Source organism: Elgaria multicarinata, chromosome 1 (genome assembly GCF_023053635.1).
Source record: "Elgaria multicarinata webbii isolate HBS135686 ecotype San Diego chromosome 1, rElgMul1.1.pri, whole genome shotgun sequence".
NCBI lineage: Eukaryota > Metazoa > Chordata > Lepidosauria > Squamata > Anguidae > Elgaria > Elgaria multicarinata.
The window spans coordinates 163924766-163941758 of NC_086171.1; the positions used below are offsets into that span (position 1 = coordinate 163924766).

General features: G+C 42.7%; 1 protein-coding gene across 1 annotated transcript in view; it reads right to left on the bottom strand.

The window, feature by feature from the left end:
- Positions 1–16993, bottom strand: part of TFEB (transcription factor EB) — a 46913-nt gene that overhangs the window by 9417 nt on the left and 20503 nt on the right. Inside the window, exons 3-8 of the mRNA XM_063141718.1 lie at positions 12783–13028; positions 11269–11517; positions 9563–9643; positions 6180–6300; positions 5930–5986; positions 3882–3957 (exon numbers count right to left, since the gene is read on the bottom strand). Of these exons, the coding sequence (XP_062997788.1) occupies positions 3882–3957; positions 5930–5986; positions 6180–6300; positions 9563–9643; positions 11269–11517; positions 12783–12980 (782 nt within the window). The 5' untranslated portion in view covers positions 12981–13028. The remainder of the gene's footprint in view (positions 1–3881; positions 3958–5929; positions 5987–6179; positions 6301–9562; positions 9644–11268; positions 11518–12782; positions 13029–16993) is intronic.

Below are 16993 nucleotides of genomic sequence, written 5' to 3' on the forward strand. Positions count from 1 at the left end.
TGTGTGAATCAAAAAAGAAGCAGTCTCTCCGCAACGCCAACTTTCTTGGATGTAATGTGGACTTTTTAAGCCGTGCCACCAACAAGCCACATGGCATGCTTAGATGATCCCTAGGAGTGGTCTCTCAAAATAATAGCCAGGAATGAGCCCACAGTTTCCCTGCTGGCCTGGAACTCTCACTTAAAGGCTCAGTTCAGACAACATGTTAGTCAACGCAGTGTGAAAACTCCACTCAACGGTTGAGTTTTTAGGAGGTACTCCCCACACAACATGTTCTAACTCCAACAGTAGTGTAAAAACTCCACCATGGAGTTCTAAAACCACCGTTGAGAAATGTGTTGCCTGAACTGGTTGAGTGAGGAGTAAAAGCTGTTCCTTGAAAGTTCTTACACAACCACTCTTTGCTACTACTTTTAAGAAATTGACACAAGAGGCTCAATTCAGATTACATCGGGATTGTTTGATAAATACTACTCAGGACCAAGTTGAAATTCTAATCAGATAAAGCATAGAGAATAAAAATCCTCTAGATTTTTCCTGTATGGAGCAGCTTTGCTTACATATGTTGTAGCCAGAAAGAACTACAATATATAAAACTTTTGAGCTAGTCTGAGTTTATCATTTCCTTTCGTTTTGAAGATTCTCAAAAGTATTTTTTTGCATACATTGTACTTCAATATAACTTCCAATTTGTATGATATATCACGAGTCAAAAACTGAGATGCAATTGGTTACTTTGATTTGTTGGACTATTGCTTTGGTGTAGACCTCAAAGCTGCCACAGAAGTGTTCCTTCTTGTCCCAAAGAAAACTGGTTTAAAATTCTCTGGCAGCATTGTGTCAGGTAGAGTGAAAGAGCTCTACCGTGATAGAAAAACTGTCCCCACAACTTGGTGCCCAACAGATGTGCTGGCTGGGAATTATGGGAGTTGCAGTCAGATCTGGAGGGCACCAGGATGGGGAAGGCCAGTTTAGAACTTTTATAAAAATAAGGGACCCCATGACTTGTAAATTTGGTGAGACCTATCACAGCACAGTCCTGGTCTTGTCAGTGGAGGCTGGTGGCTCTGATATCAATGTGGCAATGAATCCACTCCAGGTTTCAGTCAGAATTGTCAGAACTCTAAAGGAGCTATCTAAGGTGCTTCTGCCTCCACTTGTCCTTGTTTACTTAGAAGCACCTCTCACTATGTTCAAATGTGCTTATTATCAGGTAAGCGTGCCTAGCTAGTTATCCATGCTCTGATAACCTCTCGTTTGGATTACTGCAATGCGTTATACGTGGGGCTGCCTTTGAAAACGGTCCGGAAGCTTCAGCTGGTACAAAACAGGGCAGCCCGTTTACTAACAGGGACTAGCTGGCGAAATCACATTACGCCAGTCCTTTTACAATTTCATTGGCTGCCAGTCCAGGTCCGGGCCCGATTCAAAGTGCTGGTATTGACATTTAAAGCCCTAAACGGTTTGGGGCCAGGTTATTTGAAGGAACGCCTCCTCCCATATGTACCTACCCGGACCTTAAGATCATCTACAGGGGCCCTTCTCCGTGAGCCCCTGCCAAAGGAAGTGAGGCAGGTGGCTACTAGGAGGAGGGCTTTCTCCGCTGTGGCACCCCGGTTGTGGAATGAGCTCCCAGAGAGGTCCGCCTGGCTCCTACACTGTACTCCTTTCGTCGCCAGCTGAAGACCTTTTTATTCACTCAGTATTTTAACACTTAATTTTAACTAAAATTTAAATTATACTGTTTTAACTCTGTATTTTAACCTTATATCAATTGTGCTGCGTGGTTTTATCCTGGTTGTGCTTTTTATACTGTATTTTGTATTTGTATTTTTAACTTGTTGGTTGTTTTATGATGGTTTTAATTTTTGTGAACCGCCCAGAGAGCTTCGGCTATTGGGCGGTATAAAAATGTAATAAATAAATAAATAAATAAATAAGCTTACCTCATAAGAGCCCTTCTCCCTACCTGCCACCATCATGTTTAGTTTGGCTGTAAGAGTACATGACCTATGTCGGGGAAAAGACAGGGGGAGTGTGACTCTGTTGATTCTCCTTGATCTCTCAGTGGCTTTCGATACCATCAACCATGGTATCCTTCTGGAACATCTGGCTGAGTTGGGAGTGGGAGGAACTGTGTTGCAGTGGTTTCACTCCTACTTGATGGGTTGACTCCAGAGGGTGGTGCTTGGGGAACACTGCTCAGCCCCGTGGATTCTCCAGTATGGGGTTCTGCAGGGGTCAGTCTTGTCCCCCATGCTGTTTAACATGTACATGAAACTGTTGGGTGCGGTCATCCAGAGTTTTGGAGTGCATTGTCATCATTACGCTGATGACACACAGCTTTACTTCTCCTTTTCACCTTCATCAGGTGAGGCTGTGGATGTGCTGAACCAGTGCCTGGCTACAACAATGGACTGGATGAGGGCTAATAAACTGAAACCCAATCTAGACAAGACTGAGATGCTGCTGGTGGGTGGTTCTTCTGACCGGATAAGTGGTGTTCAACCGGTTCTGAATGGGGTTGCACTCCCCCTGAAGGAGCAGGTTCATAGCTTGGGGGTTCTCCTAGACCCATCTCTGTCACTTGAGGCTCAAGTGGCCTTGGTGGCATGGAGTGCTTTCTACCAACTCCGGTTGGTGGCCCAGCTACGCCCCTACCTGGACAGGGATAACCTAGCTTCAGTTGTCTGGTAACCTCCAAATTAGATTACTGCAATGCCCTCTCCATGGGGCAGCCTTTGAAGACAGTTCGGAAGCTGCAGCTTGTGCAAAATGCGGCGGCGAGATTGATAACTGGAACAAGGAGGTTCGAACATATAACACCAATTCTGGCCCGCTTGCATTGGCTGCCTATACGTTTCCGAGCCCAATTTAAGGTGCTGGTTTTAACCTATAAAGCTCTACATGGCTTGGGACCACAATACCTGATGGAACGCCTCTCCCGACATGAACCTACCCGTACACTGCACTCTACATCCTAATGCCTACTCCGAGGGAAGCTCGGAGGATGGCAACAAGGGAGACAGCCTTTTCGGTGGTGGCCCCCCAACTGTGGAATTATCTCCCCGATGAGGCTCACCTGGCGCCAACACTGTTATCATTTAAGCGCCAGGTCAAGACTTTTCTCTTCTCCCAGGCTTTTAACACCATTTAACAATGCTAAGTTTGTTTTTTAACGGACCCCCAGAACTGTCGTTTTTAAATGGATACTGTTGTTTTTTATGTTTTTAAATTTTGTATACTTTTAATGTTTACTGTTTTTAACTTTTGTAAACCGCCCAGTGAGCTTCAGCTATGGGGCGGTATATAAATGTAACAAATAAATAAATAAATAAATAAATAAATTTCCATAATGCAGTTTACTGGTTTGTCCTAACTTCAAACCAGTAAAGCAGTATTACATTTGTACAGGGCCCCTTTCTACACCTCAGGATTATCCCAGGAAAATGGAGGGATCGTCCCTGCCTGCTCCATGCACAGGGATGATCCCGGGATGATTCCAGGGGGAAAAGGCAGGTGTAGAAACAGCCACACACACTCTTCGGTGACTTTTGAATAATCACTTCTGGAAACAAATATTTCCAGAAGTAAGGAGCTCTGTTTAAAATCTGGAAAAAGTTCATGTAATAAAGCTAAGTTTTATTTGGTTTGGGGGATCGTTTGTTTTAAAGTTTTAAGTAAGTTTGGCATTTTAGCTCTGAGGCAAAACATGAGTTGTTGTGAAGACTGTTTGAGCCAGAAGTGAAAACACTGTTTTCAGTGGATATGAAATGTAATTTCCCAGGTGGCTTTATTCCCATGGCCTCTTTCTCAGCTTGGTGTCCTTCATGTCTCTGTAAGAGAAAACAGAAAAACCTGCAGCTTGTATCAGAACTTACAGATCTCCAGCTTTAGGGATCAGCATTCCGAGTTCCTTAATACGATCATTGATGTTGAACCTTCGTCTTCTTTCAACTAAGTGGGGAAAGAAAAATAGGGGGAAATCTAGTATTTCTTAAAGTATCTCACCTTTGTAAAAAGCAAACTGAGCATCAAGGGGCTGAAATAAATGGCTGTTGCTTGATTAAAGAAAACAAATCAACCAATCAGTCAATTCTAGATAAATTTACATATAAAAAACAATTATTCTAAAGAAAAGGACCGCACTTCCTTTGTTTTTCAATTATGCATGCATGTATGGTGTCACAGTAGACATAATTTCAGTAGAGCAATCCCTGTCCTCAATCACACAGGATTGGAATACCTCTTTTATGATGGCTCTTGCCATTGGCAGTTTAAGTAGTTTGCATATATATATATAGAGAGAGAATTTTTGGAATCTGCTAACTGATGACTCTGCAGCACCTGTTTTATTTAATAATCAAGATGTTTAACTGATAATTATGATTAAATACAGCAGCCCTAAAATAAACAACATGGTAATGGACAATTACATAATATATCCACCTGAGCACAGCAAAACAGAACTTCAAAGTTCCATGATCCTCCATATTCATTAATGTGTACATGTGCCATTATAGGATGCATGCATGTGCGCACACTCCAATCTATGAGTGCATGTGTAGGTGTACATGACCCTGCATGCTGTGTGCGTGTGTGTAACAAAATGAAGCAATCTTGGTGTAACACAGAGAGGCAAAGAGTTAGCCAAAAGGATGGAAACATCTTGGGGTGCACGGTGCCTCTTTCTGGAGACCTGTGTGAGGTAGGTAGCAGACTTGCAGCCTGGTTGGAGTGTGTATATCATTTGTTTCCACATATACTCCACTTTTATATTTGTAAATAAAACAAGTATTACAAAACCAACATCTCTCCTTCAAAGGGAAGTCAAATCCCAACAGTGCACCCCCTGGACCCCCTGGACTGCTTCAGGAAGTGGGTAGTGTGTAACGTTATAAATAATCACATGTCTAGGGATGGGTGAGTCTGTCATTTTTGATTTCTCCAAGTTTCTCATTTTTCCAATCTTAAATTTAGTTCATCCTAAACTGAGAATTTTTCCAACCTTAAATCTGGATTGTTCTGAATGCTGGGGGAAAAAATGCATAAAAACTGACTAATATACATATTTTTACAAGCATTTTGCAAGCATGTTATCTTCCTAATATATGCATTTTTGTGTGCACTTTTCCCTCTGTGTGTGCATTTTGTGTACAGAGAGCTTTGGCTATTCGAGATCTCCATTGCAAAATTTGGGAAAGTGTGAAATTTGAAGGATAACTGAGTCTTGGTTTGTATATTGGTTTGAAAGTGCAAAATTAGGTAAGTTCACATTAAAATGCACACTCCCCCATCTCTAGTTATGTCATATCAAAAAAGGCAATCCCCCAGGCTGACAAGCTGGCTTTCATTGCCTATCCAAAAGCAGCTGTGGGCTTATTATTCTTTATGCTCATTTGTAATTACATTACAAACTGATGCCTGTTTATAACATTAAATCTAATAGATACATGTGCGATTGCATATTTCTTCCAGACCAAGACAGCACAATTACATAAAACTATGCTTTAACAGTGCTGGAAATAGAAAAAATAGGGCAGAAAAAGCCCTTTTCTCTGAACCAATCAGGTGATAAAATGGCTTGTCTAATAACTTGAACAGCTTTTTGTGCCAAGCAGAACAGTCCATGGCAGAAAAAGAAAACAGAAAAGGTCCGCACGAGGACCGACCAGCTCTATGCATAGGCAACAACTATGGAGTGTTGCTAACATCTCCATTCACACTTTGGAATTCTGCATGAGGTTAAGCTAGATCGTTGCATTAACATAGCCGTGGAATTTTGATGTTGGTGTATAAGAACATTGTGTTACTGTACAGCCCATAAACCAGATGCACCAGAGAATGAGTAAGGGCAAACATGATAGGGAGCATTGAAGAGAATTTGGGAAGGTATTCCAACTTCATGTTTTAACCAACCATCACTCACTCAGATTATGATTGTCTTTCTTCTGCCGTTCCTTAGCCAAAGCACGGCTCTCAGCATCTAGAGAAAAAAGAACAAGCTGTCAGGCAAAACAGTGAGCAAAGAGAAACGAGAGTGATGTTTAACGCCCATGTGCATGTATGCACATATCTGTATGTCCAAACAGATTCCCCTTAGACTATACCCTGGGGCTAAAAATTGCCCCAACAAGTCAACGGAGAGCCCACGGGCCACACACACCCTGCCAAGTTACCTGTGAGCTCTCTCTTCTGAGTGAGATCAGCAGGGCAAGAGCTGCTGGTGATGCCCACCAAAGAGGGTGTCATCTGAAGGTCACTGCTATACACATTCATATGGCTGCTGGACAGTGGCAGCTGGAAGAGAAAGGAGCAGAACAAAACAAAACGTTATTTTAGCAAAGGAAAATACAGGGTGACAGAATGAGGGGCAAAACAACAGGGCACCAGCTAGATGCAAAGTCCATATTTTCCCCCTCAATGAGTGGCGGTGACTTCTTCCAAGAGATAAAAAAAATCAGGTGATGGGGTGGCAACTTGTGGCCTTCCAGATCTTTTGGCCTACATCTCCCATCAGTCCCAGCCAATATAGCCAATGGTGTAGCATCAGGAGAGCTGTAGGCCCAAATATCTAGGCTACAAGTTGCCCAGCCCTGCTTTAGGTTGATGGTCAACATTTCAATATGGAGGGGATATTTCACCAAACTGCATTGTCACAGCCTACTCAAAGTCTGGTGCAATCGAAGTGCATTTCATATATTCAGGCGACTTGTGCTTCATTCAGAGCATCATCACATGGGGGGAAATTGTGTTTCCTCACTGTCACTTTTTGCCCATTACTTCCTCTTTTGAAAGAGGAAGTAAACAACATGCTCGTGGCCCATTCAGTGGGCCGTTTTGATCATGCTGCTTCTCCTGCACACAGCAGAAAATAGCGGCATGAGCCATCTCAAAAATAATTCAGATTTACCGGGGTCTTTTTTTGTCGCGCGAAGAAAGCTAGACAGGTCTGTGAGGCACGCAGGAAGCAGACGACACCGAGAACAGGACACGCAAAAATCCATGAGTGCCCAGTAACGAGCATGCAATAAAATGCTCGTCTGATGATGCTATCAGCCGTATCTAGAGCCACATGGGAGCTGCATCCCCATGGAGAGAACCCGTGCTATTACAGTAATGCATGAGTATCAGCACCCCATGAACACTGGGCAGGGGCAATTGCAAGGGTTCTTCAAGCTCAACTGCTGCGCTTCCTTCCAGCCACAAATGACCCATACCCAATGCCCATGGATTCACAGACACGCCATAGCAGCAGATGATCTTGCCACAGGGAAGCAGCTTCCATGTCGAAAAATATGTGTGACAATGGAACCTGTGTAACATTTGATTGCTGCCAAATGGTGACTCCAAATCACTTGCTGCTGCAAAAGAAACCAGAGATTGAATCTACACCCTGTATCTCAGTTGCAGCTCATTGGTTTATGGTTTAAATTTAGGCTGAGATTTCCCATAAGCTCCAGGCCAGTTCAGTATCCGTCATGCAGATTTTCTATATTTTCACACAAGTCCTCAATGCAGGAATTCCTCCCAAGGTCAGATGGGCTAGTCTTATTTATTTATTTATTTATTTATTTATTTAACAATTACATTTATATCCCACCTGTTTTCCTCCTTAAGGAACTCAAGGCAGGATATGCAACCCCCTCCTCTCCACTTTATCCTCACAACAACAATCCTGTGAGGTAGGTTTGGCCAAGTCTTTGACTAGCCCAAAGTTACCCAGTAAGCTTCATAGCCAAGTGGGGACTAGAACCCGGACCTCCTGACTCCCAGTCCAACACTCTAACCACTACATTACACTAATTTGTGGTTTTCCAACTGAAGTTTCAAGTTATCTGGAGGAAGGCACAATATCTATTACATTGGCCCTCTTCTCACACACAAGGATGCCATGGCCAGTTGTCTCTAGTTCAGGTTCAAGTAAACATTCATCACGGACTTTAGTATGCAAGAAGAATGACAGCAAGGGCCGTCTGTGGAGTGATGAGAAGGGAGATGCATGCTTTCCCAGTCAGCCTGGCACCTGGCCAGACCAGGACCAGGACTGAACACAGTCAGTCAGGCTGCAGCCAAAGCCAACCCCGCTAATGGCATCCTTCTATTCCCAGACCAGTTCTAGTCTATGCAAAAACTGAAGAGCTTATGTCTTTCTCTGAGGAAAGACCATCATTTACTAGTACAGCACTATCTTGGCATAGTTAAGTTCCCAAGGTTCAGTCTTTCGCATGCCCAGTTAAAGAACCTGAGATAACAGGACTGGCCCATGACTCCATTCTAGTCGGAGTACACAGCATGGGTTTAGCTGGACTAAAGATCTGACTCAGTGTAGCAGTTACTTATATTCTATCATAAGAGAGGTACATGTATATCTTCTGTGCACCTACGTGATCATTAAATAATGATCACTTTCCCCAATACAGACTTGTGAGATTATTAAGATCATTGGAGGAGGTCCAGCTGGTTTCATCACAACCTGTAGGTTGCCGTCTTGCAGCAATATGGAAGTGGGCCTTCTCTTTCGTAGCGCTCACCTTATGGAACTGACCTCCCTGCTAGTATTCCGGAGGTGCCAACTGTAGCATGCTTTAGATGCCAATTAAAGGCCTTCCCTGAGTGAGGGCATTGCCCAGTTTGTTAATTGTGGTGGTGCTTTCGTTTTACTGTTTTTATAAATGTTTTATATAAATGTTCTGGCAATTATTATTGGTTTAGCAATTAATTGTATTTTAATGCATTGAAATTCTTTTGTAAACCTCTTAGAGATATTTTTAAATATAGTAAGCAGGATATAAATCTATTAACACATCACCATCATCGTCATCATCTCCTTACCAGCTGTTATGCTGGAACATAAGGCAGCAGGCCTGAAGCAGCACATAAAATGGCAACTCCATTCTTATGTGCTGTGTAATCCCAACAGCAGGGATGGCACTGTATGTTCGGGGGTTGGGGGGAATGCCTTCACCTTCAATGGAACACTCTCAAATTCCAAGATCATTACACACAGAGATTGGGGTGGGTGGGGAAATAGCATGTAGATCAGAGGTGGGGCAAGACTGGAGGGTCTGGGGGCCAATTCCACACTCCCGCCCCCTGCACTCCACTGGAAATTGCACACACACCTCCCTGCCGGCATGCCTGCAACAAAGCCATGTTTCCAGGAAGAGCCAGAAGAGTGCGATTTTCCATTAAAACAAGGGATGTTCTCACCTTACCCCTTGTTTTAAAGCGGAAATGCTCCATTTTTTCCCCCCACCGGTGCTGCTGCAGCACCTAAATTTGGTAGCAATTTGGCAATGGCATTTTAGCAGTGGGGGGAAGCACAACATAGGTTGGGGGGGTACATGATGCTTGCAGGCCATGTGTTGCCCACTCTTGACCTAGATAAACGGATATTATGAGCACACTGGAACATATTTCCTTCCTCTAGGAGAGTCACTGTAAGATTCCTACTAAAGCTTCCCTACCCTTAATCCAGGACACAATGATCTTGTAGCTTTCCTTCCTCCATTATTCCCTCCCCACCGAACCACAAGACGCAAAAAGCCGAGACACTCACAGTATTGGGCATATGAATTTCTGGGTTAATACATCCAACTGTAGTGGTCAGCTGCATGATGTCTTCAATGACGTCATCTATCTGAAGGAGAAAGTGGCATTTCAGAAATAGGAGGGATTTTTTCAACTCAGTCAACAATACTGGTTTTTTTAAAAAAATAAATGAATACTGTTTTTGCCTGTATGTGCCTGGGAAACATATGCTTCACATTTTTATTTTTATTTATTTAAAATAAAAATTTAAATAATTTATTTTTATTTATTTAAAGTATTTCTAATCCACTTTTCAGGGCAAGAGCCTTCCCAAGGCAGCTTCTTATAAAGAAGGTTTGCTTTCATGTGCCCCTACACCAGTGGAGGCTGGTGGCCCCGATGTCAGTGGGCCGGAGAATCTGTTCCGAGTAAAGGAGCTTTAGCGTACCCCACTGACATCAGAACCACCAACCACAACAGAAAGGAGGGCCAGGATCTCTTCTCGATCATTCGAGTGGAGGAGACGGAATAATGGGCTCAAGTTACAGGAAGCCAGATTCTGGCTGGACATCAGGAAAAACTTCCTGACTGTTAGAGCAGTACGACAATGGAACCAGTAACCTAGGGAGGTTGTGGGCTCTCCCACACTAGAGGCATTCAAGAGGCAGCTGGACTGCCACCTGGCAGGTATGCTGTAGGGTGGCTTCCTGCATTGAGCAGGGGGTTGGACTCGATGGGCTTACAGGCCCCTTCCAACTCTACTACTCTATGATTCTATGGACCTCCACTGCCCTACAGTATCACCTGCTGGAAAAGAATTGAGATGAAAGTTCCCACAGCCTGTTTTTATTTTGCTTCCTATAATGCATAGTGATACAAAAGCCTAACTTTCAACTTGGAGAATCATGTGCTGCAGCTGTAGCTAGTCTTTAGATTGCAGGAGAGCTGTGGAACACTCCCTTATAAACTCCCTGAACACAATTTTAGCTTTGTCTCTGCCTCAATTTGCTCAATTGCTTTGTCCTTTATGAGCCGATATTCCATTAAGGAGCAATCAGATATGAAGTGATACAAGCCAGAAAGAGGTAAACGACATGACTACACTGTTGAAGGGGCTCTGCTGTAAGCAACCCTCTGAGAGGAGAAGTGGTTCCTGGAACAGACTTGGGCTTTCCCCATAACAAATGTTCTTTCTTTGTAGCATAGAGATGTGCAAACTAACAAAACTGGAGCTCATCCAGGTCCTCAGAATTCCTTGTTGTAGCTCATTCTGACTTGTGTCCCTATCAGGGCGCAAGATCTGTTTTCTTTTGCACGAAAACGCGTGCATATTTTCTTGCATATTTCTCCAAATGTACGCATCAAATGTGTGCATTTTTTAAATATACGTTTTGACCATTGGGAGAAAAACACATTCATGTGTGCATTAGTCAAACGCACACATTTTTCATGCACATTTTTCAAGTGTATGCATTTCTCGAACCCTTTTTTGGTTTGGTTTTGTGAACCACACTGCAAGCTCAGAAACGGATGGACTTCGACCACAGATTGTTTTTGGGTCTGCATTTGTTCCAGGAGGTAAATTCTGACCAAAATCTAATTTAAATGAATTCTCATACATCCCCTACTGTACGGTACCAAGAAAAGCACAGCTGGGTCCACATGCCACTTAAAGCATTGTCCACTGCCCTCTCCCAAGAAATCCCCATCTCCCCAGAAATACAACTTACACACCTCCCTTTCTGGGTTGGAGCCAATGTTGAGCATTGCCATTGGACTATTGGGGGTGCTGTTGCCTGCAGAAGAGGACATGACATGGCTTGGCCTCACACCAGGTGAAGCAGAAGGCGGAGGCTTGGGAGAAGGGGCACTGAGCAGCGGAGCAAACTTGTTCCCATAGGTTTCGGACAGGTATTCTTTGACCTTCTTGTCTCGTGACCGCTGCAGGTGGTACGTGGTAGGATTCTCCAGAAAGGACTGAACCTAAAAAAAAAACCATTGAAAAATAAGGAGAGGAGAGAGACGGTAGCATTGTAAAAGAAGGCAATAACTTTCAACTGAAAATATCTGCCGGGGGGGGGGGGGGGAACCCCTGAGTAATGTTCAATGCATAACCTGGAAAAGTACCAGGGCTTCATCTTGACAAGCACAGGAGGAAAGCCCGTTGCTCTTATTCATCAGTATGATGAAATCGGCTCTGCTCCATCAGTTATACGGCAGAGCTGGCTGTTCCTAAAAGCTGGATTTTCAGTGCTGGGGAAAACATACTTCTGGATTGGGGGACGACAAGATGGAAGTAATAGCTCCCCACATTATGCCCACTTTTCTGAGAAGAAGCAAAAAAACCCAAGTTATCCAAGGCAGGATCTGAAGGGAGGATCTGTGCATTTGTGGAGGGAGCTTTTATCCTTTTCTTTGCTGATGCACAGCTGTGCATCTCCAGTTTATAAAAACAGAGATCTGCTGCGTTCCCTGACAGTTTACTCTAATGGGGTGAAACATGGGGGATGCTCTCCCTATGAGAATCTCCCCCATCCCACTTTCATCCCATTAGAGCAAATGATCAGGGAACCAGCAGTTCTCTATTTTTATAAACTGGAGATGCACAGCTGTGCATCAGCAAAGTAAAGGATAAAAGCTTCCTCCATAAATGCACAGTTTCAGATATAAATTGGAGTGAATTAACACAACACAGGAGGAGTTAATTAACACAATCCTGCCGTCTGCCAGCTTCCAGCAACCAATCAGGTATCACCATCCACCCCCAGCTCAATCCCAGAGCAAGGTCATGTGGTAGAACACCCGTGTTGATCCCACTTTTAAGAAAATTTGGGGTAAGTTCCCAACTTTTTTACCACGCAGCTTCAACAAAAAGTCCCGCAGTGGTTGTGGCATATAACTGACCCAGCGTCACTGCAGGGCCCCCAGATGAGTACTAGCTTGACTCATGTCATGAAATCTTCATCAAGGTTATTGGTTTTGTTAGGGTCACATCCTTTGTGTTTATGCATAAAAAAATCATATTTAAAGAAAAGAAAGGATGGTCATTCTTAACAAATCCAAATTTATAAAAGCTTGTATATATAGATCTTTTCCTCCACTTATGTGTTCACATATGTATTTGAAATGAAGGTATTCATTGATTTGTAAACAGAAGACATTCATTTTTGCAATTTTGATACCTTCATGGCTATTTCACTTGGCTCTCTCACTAGGGATTGCCAAGACTTTATTTACTGGAACTGTACCTTTAAGACTTCGCCTGGCACAGAGGGTGGTGACTGGAAATTAACAGGTGTGTTGATGGCAGGGGTTGGAGCCATTGGCATTTGCTGCTGTTGTTGCATGTAATGCATCATTTCCTGCTGCTGCATGCGCTCCCGTTGTTCCTCTTGCTGCACTTGCTCTCGCATGAGCTGCATCCGCAAGCCAATGCGCGAGGCCATGGTCAATATTTTGGATCTGACAGTTCTTCCTAAGTGACACTTATAATCCTGGGAAAGAAAATAAAAGGATTTAAACAGAATGATTCAGCATTAAAATGTGGTATTTATCCTTGCAGAGGAAATATTGCCATGGGCTACAAATTGTGCATCTTCCCTATACAGAAATTGAAAGTTACTTTGCACAACAGCAGATCTCTCAACTCAACCATTGATTAAGAGTAGACTGATCTTAGAGATAACTCATGCTACTTTATATATATATTTGTGACAATCTAGCCCAGCCTCCCCCAATTTTGTGGCCTCCAGATGTTTGGGACATCAACTCCCATCATCCCCTTGCCCAAGATGGGGAAGGATGATCTAGTCTTTTGCTTTTGTAATTTATGCAAAATATGCATTTTTCCCTCTCTAAAGTTTCTTAATTATCAAGTTTACTGGCAGTTAAGAAAGGCAAGATGAATTGCTATGTCAACCCAGACATCTTTGCAAGAACTCAAAACGGAACAAAAAATAATCTAAAGTCTAACAAAGTGCTGTACTGATTTTTTGAAGAACTTTTATAATGCATTAAATAAATGCTGATACTCAATAAGTTCCCTAAAGTTTTGGGTTCTACTCTCTCAGCATGAGCCAGATGGTGGTATCTATGGCAAAAAAACATTAGTTAATGGAGAGTAGGAATTTAAGTCTACCTCTTCTAGGCAATAATTTGTGCAGTGCTAGAAACTAGCACCTAGACACATGGAAGAACACTGAGACAGTTACTCCATGTTTCCCATATGATCTGTGCTTACAAGAAGAAAACCACTCTGGTTTGGAAAACAAGCTGCAAAAGCAGTTGAGTGACTCAGACATAAAACTAAGATTTCTGCAATGCATCTGCCTTAGTAGACAAAATGAAATTGCAACACTTTATAAATAGGAGGAAGCTCTTTTTTTTATTTGGCTATTCATGTTCTCCCCACTGCCACGCAAACTTAATAAAATTCTTCAAAAATACACTTTGCAAAATACTACACTGGGAAAATTGAAGCATAAAGCATGGATGCTTCCGAGATCAATAAATTCAATGATGGCAACACAATTGCTTGTCCAAGATGCTATTTAAGAGCCTAACCTAGAGATCGCACTCCTGCCTCAATCTAGGAATAGGCTTCCCAGCCTGTTCTTTCCAAAGACTGCTCCCTGGTGTTCTTTGAAGGCATCTCTGTTGTATCTCTCACTCACTCTTGGAGGACTTTTAGACGGGGTGGGGGGAGAATTGTGTTTCCTTACTGTTGCTCTCTTCCTGGTTCTCTTCCACGTTTGGAACAAGCACAATTACACAGAGAAGAGAGCAGCGACCACATGGCCTGTATATTTTAATGGGACAGTGCCCTCTAGTGGCATTTTATAGTGCAACCTTAGAAGACTTGGGTTTTCTGAGGTTTATTTTGTGACGCTAAAACTGAGGAAAGGAATGGGTGATGCACAAGGGACTGACAGCATTATCAAAAGGACCCGTGAATATCCATGAGTGGCCAGTAACGAGCGTGTTATAAATCTCTCATTTAAAGAAACTCTTACTCTCTCCTTAAAAAATAAGTTACTAACAAAATGGTAGTAGTGTCCCTGGTGTGACTGTCTTCATTCCTTCACTTGAACTTAAAAAGAAAGAAGAGTTGTTAAAGTCAAAGTGAGTTAATGATCCCCTTTCACTCCATCTACATTTACCTTTGCCCTGTAATCACGCAGTGAATGACAACCCACCACCCTCCTTCTGTTTCTTTATCAAGACCAGTCAGGTGACAAGAGATATATACTAAACTTTGCTGAATGGAGACAGAGGGATCCCAAGTTCCCAGATGCTCAGCATGTGACATAGGTGGAATTCAAGATTGAAAGAGAGATCGAGAGATCAAGGACTTTCTTTGCATTGGCATGAGGATGAAAGAGGGTCCAGAAAGTGGGGTACCAAAGTACTAAGTTCAATTCCCCATCCTGCCACTGCTTCTCATGTTAGGGAGAAGAGTCCCAGCATTGTGAAAAGATGCTCAGATATCAAAGAGCAGATAAATATTGATTAGGCACAACTGCCTTGCTGGAATCTTTTGCCAGAGAATGAATGGATTAATCAATTAATATACCTGGGAATAAGCCCCACTGAATTCAAAGGGGCTTAATTCTGAGTAGACATGCATAGGTTTGCACTGTAAATGCATTTTTGTCAGCAAATAAGGCACCCCTGACTAATCAGGGAGAAGATGTTTTAAATGTTTTCAATACAACCACTTATAATAACTGCAGATGGCAAGCATAATCTTAAGAGAGATGCCTCTTCTAGGATGATGCCTATCTCAACATAAGCCCATGTCATCAAAAAACAAAGTATATATTTTTCTTTCGAACTTTTTTTTCTCATATGCAACTAAAAACACTCAGCAAAAACTCACACAATTAATTGTATGCAACACAAGTCAAGCCAACTCAACTATTGTTCGCAACTCAACTAAAATTCATACAATTAATTGATTAAAGGTGCCAGTGGAGGCTGGTGGCTCCAATTTCAGTGGCGCTTTGCATACAATCTGGGCTTCACTCAAAACCATCCAGAACTCTAAAAGACGGTATCCAAGGAGTTGAACCCCAACCCTCCAAAACAGGTTCAAAGCTACCAGCCTCTACTGAAAGGGGATGTCCTATGCATGTTTAGAGCAAAAAAAGGGGGTTCTTTAGATGGTAATGTGCATTACTTCACTTAGGACACAATCCTTTGCATGTTTAGATAGGGGCAGAAAAAAATGGCAGAGGAATGCTGGGAGTTGTAGGACTTTTTTTGGTCTTAACATCCATAGGATTGCAACCTAATAATAAACTGTTATTTAGATAATATTTTTTCTTGGTACTCAAAGCACTTTACATTCAGTATTTCAGAAGAATCAGAGATGGAAGGGAACTTGTAGACCATCTAAGAGCATAAGGAAAGCAATGCTGGATCAGACCAAGGGTTCATCTAGTCCTGCATTCTGTTCACATGGTGGTCAGCCAACTGCCCACAGGAAACCCACAAGCAGGGCACGAGTACAATATCTAGTCCAACCTCCTGACTTAAGCAGGAAATCCAGAGTTAGAGCATCTCCTACAACTGGCTATCCAGCTTTTGCTTGCAGATGTGGAGTGCAAGAGAGCCCACCACCCCTCTAGGCAATTGGTTTCAGTGACGACGTAATGCTCTGACCATTGAAAGCTTTCTCTCAATGTAGAACTGAAATCTGCTATCCTGAAATTTACATCCATTTGATCTAGTTATACCCTCTGGGGCAGAAGAGACAAGTTCTTGTCCTCTTCTGTGTGACAGCCCTTCACATGGTGTTATCATGCCCCTGCTTCAGTTTTCTCCTCTCTAGGCTAAGCATGTGCGGTTCCTTCAGTCTTTCTTCATAGGGCATCTTTCCCACACCCGACCTCCTTTGTTGCCTTCCTCTGAATCCATTCCAATTTGCTTACATCTTTCTTAAAGTGCAGTGTCCACAACTACACACAGTACTCCAGATGAGGTCTGACTAGTGCAGAATCAAGTGGACCTATTACCTTGTGACTTGGGAACCATGGTTCTGTTAATGGAGCCTAAAAATGAATTAGCCTTTTTTGCATCCATATCACCCTGCTGGCTTATGTTCTGTGTGCAATCAAGTGTAATCCCAATATTATCTTGGCATGTATTGTTGTCAAACCAGGTAGCCCTCATTCTGTGCATTTGATTCCCCAACTCCTAAAAGCAGAACTTTGTATTTGTTTCTGTTGGGTTTTATTTGGTTAAATTTAGGCTACTTTTCCATTTATTTTGTGCCATGTGCAAATCTGATAAGGATTCTCTCCATCACTTCATCTAAATCATTGATAAAAATGTTGAAGATTCCCAGTCCCAGTCCTGCAGCAGCAGCACCCCATTTGAAACCTCCCTTGATATGGAACCACAGATAAGCACTCTTCAGTGGTTTTCCAACCAGCTGTTAATTTGCCTGATAATATCA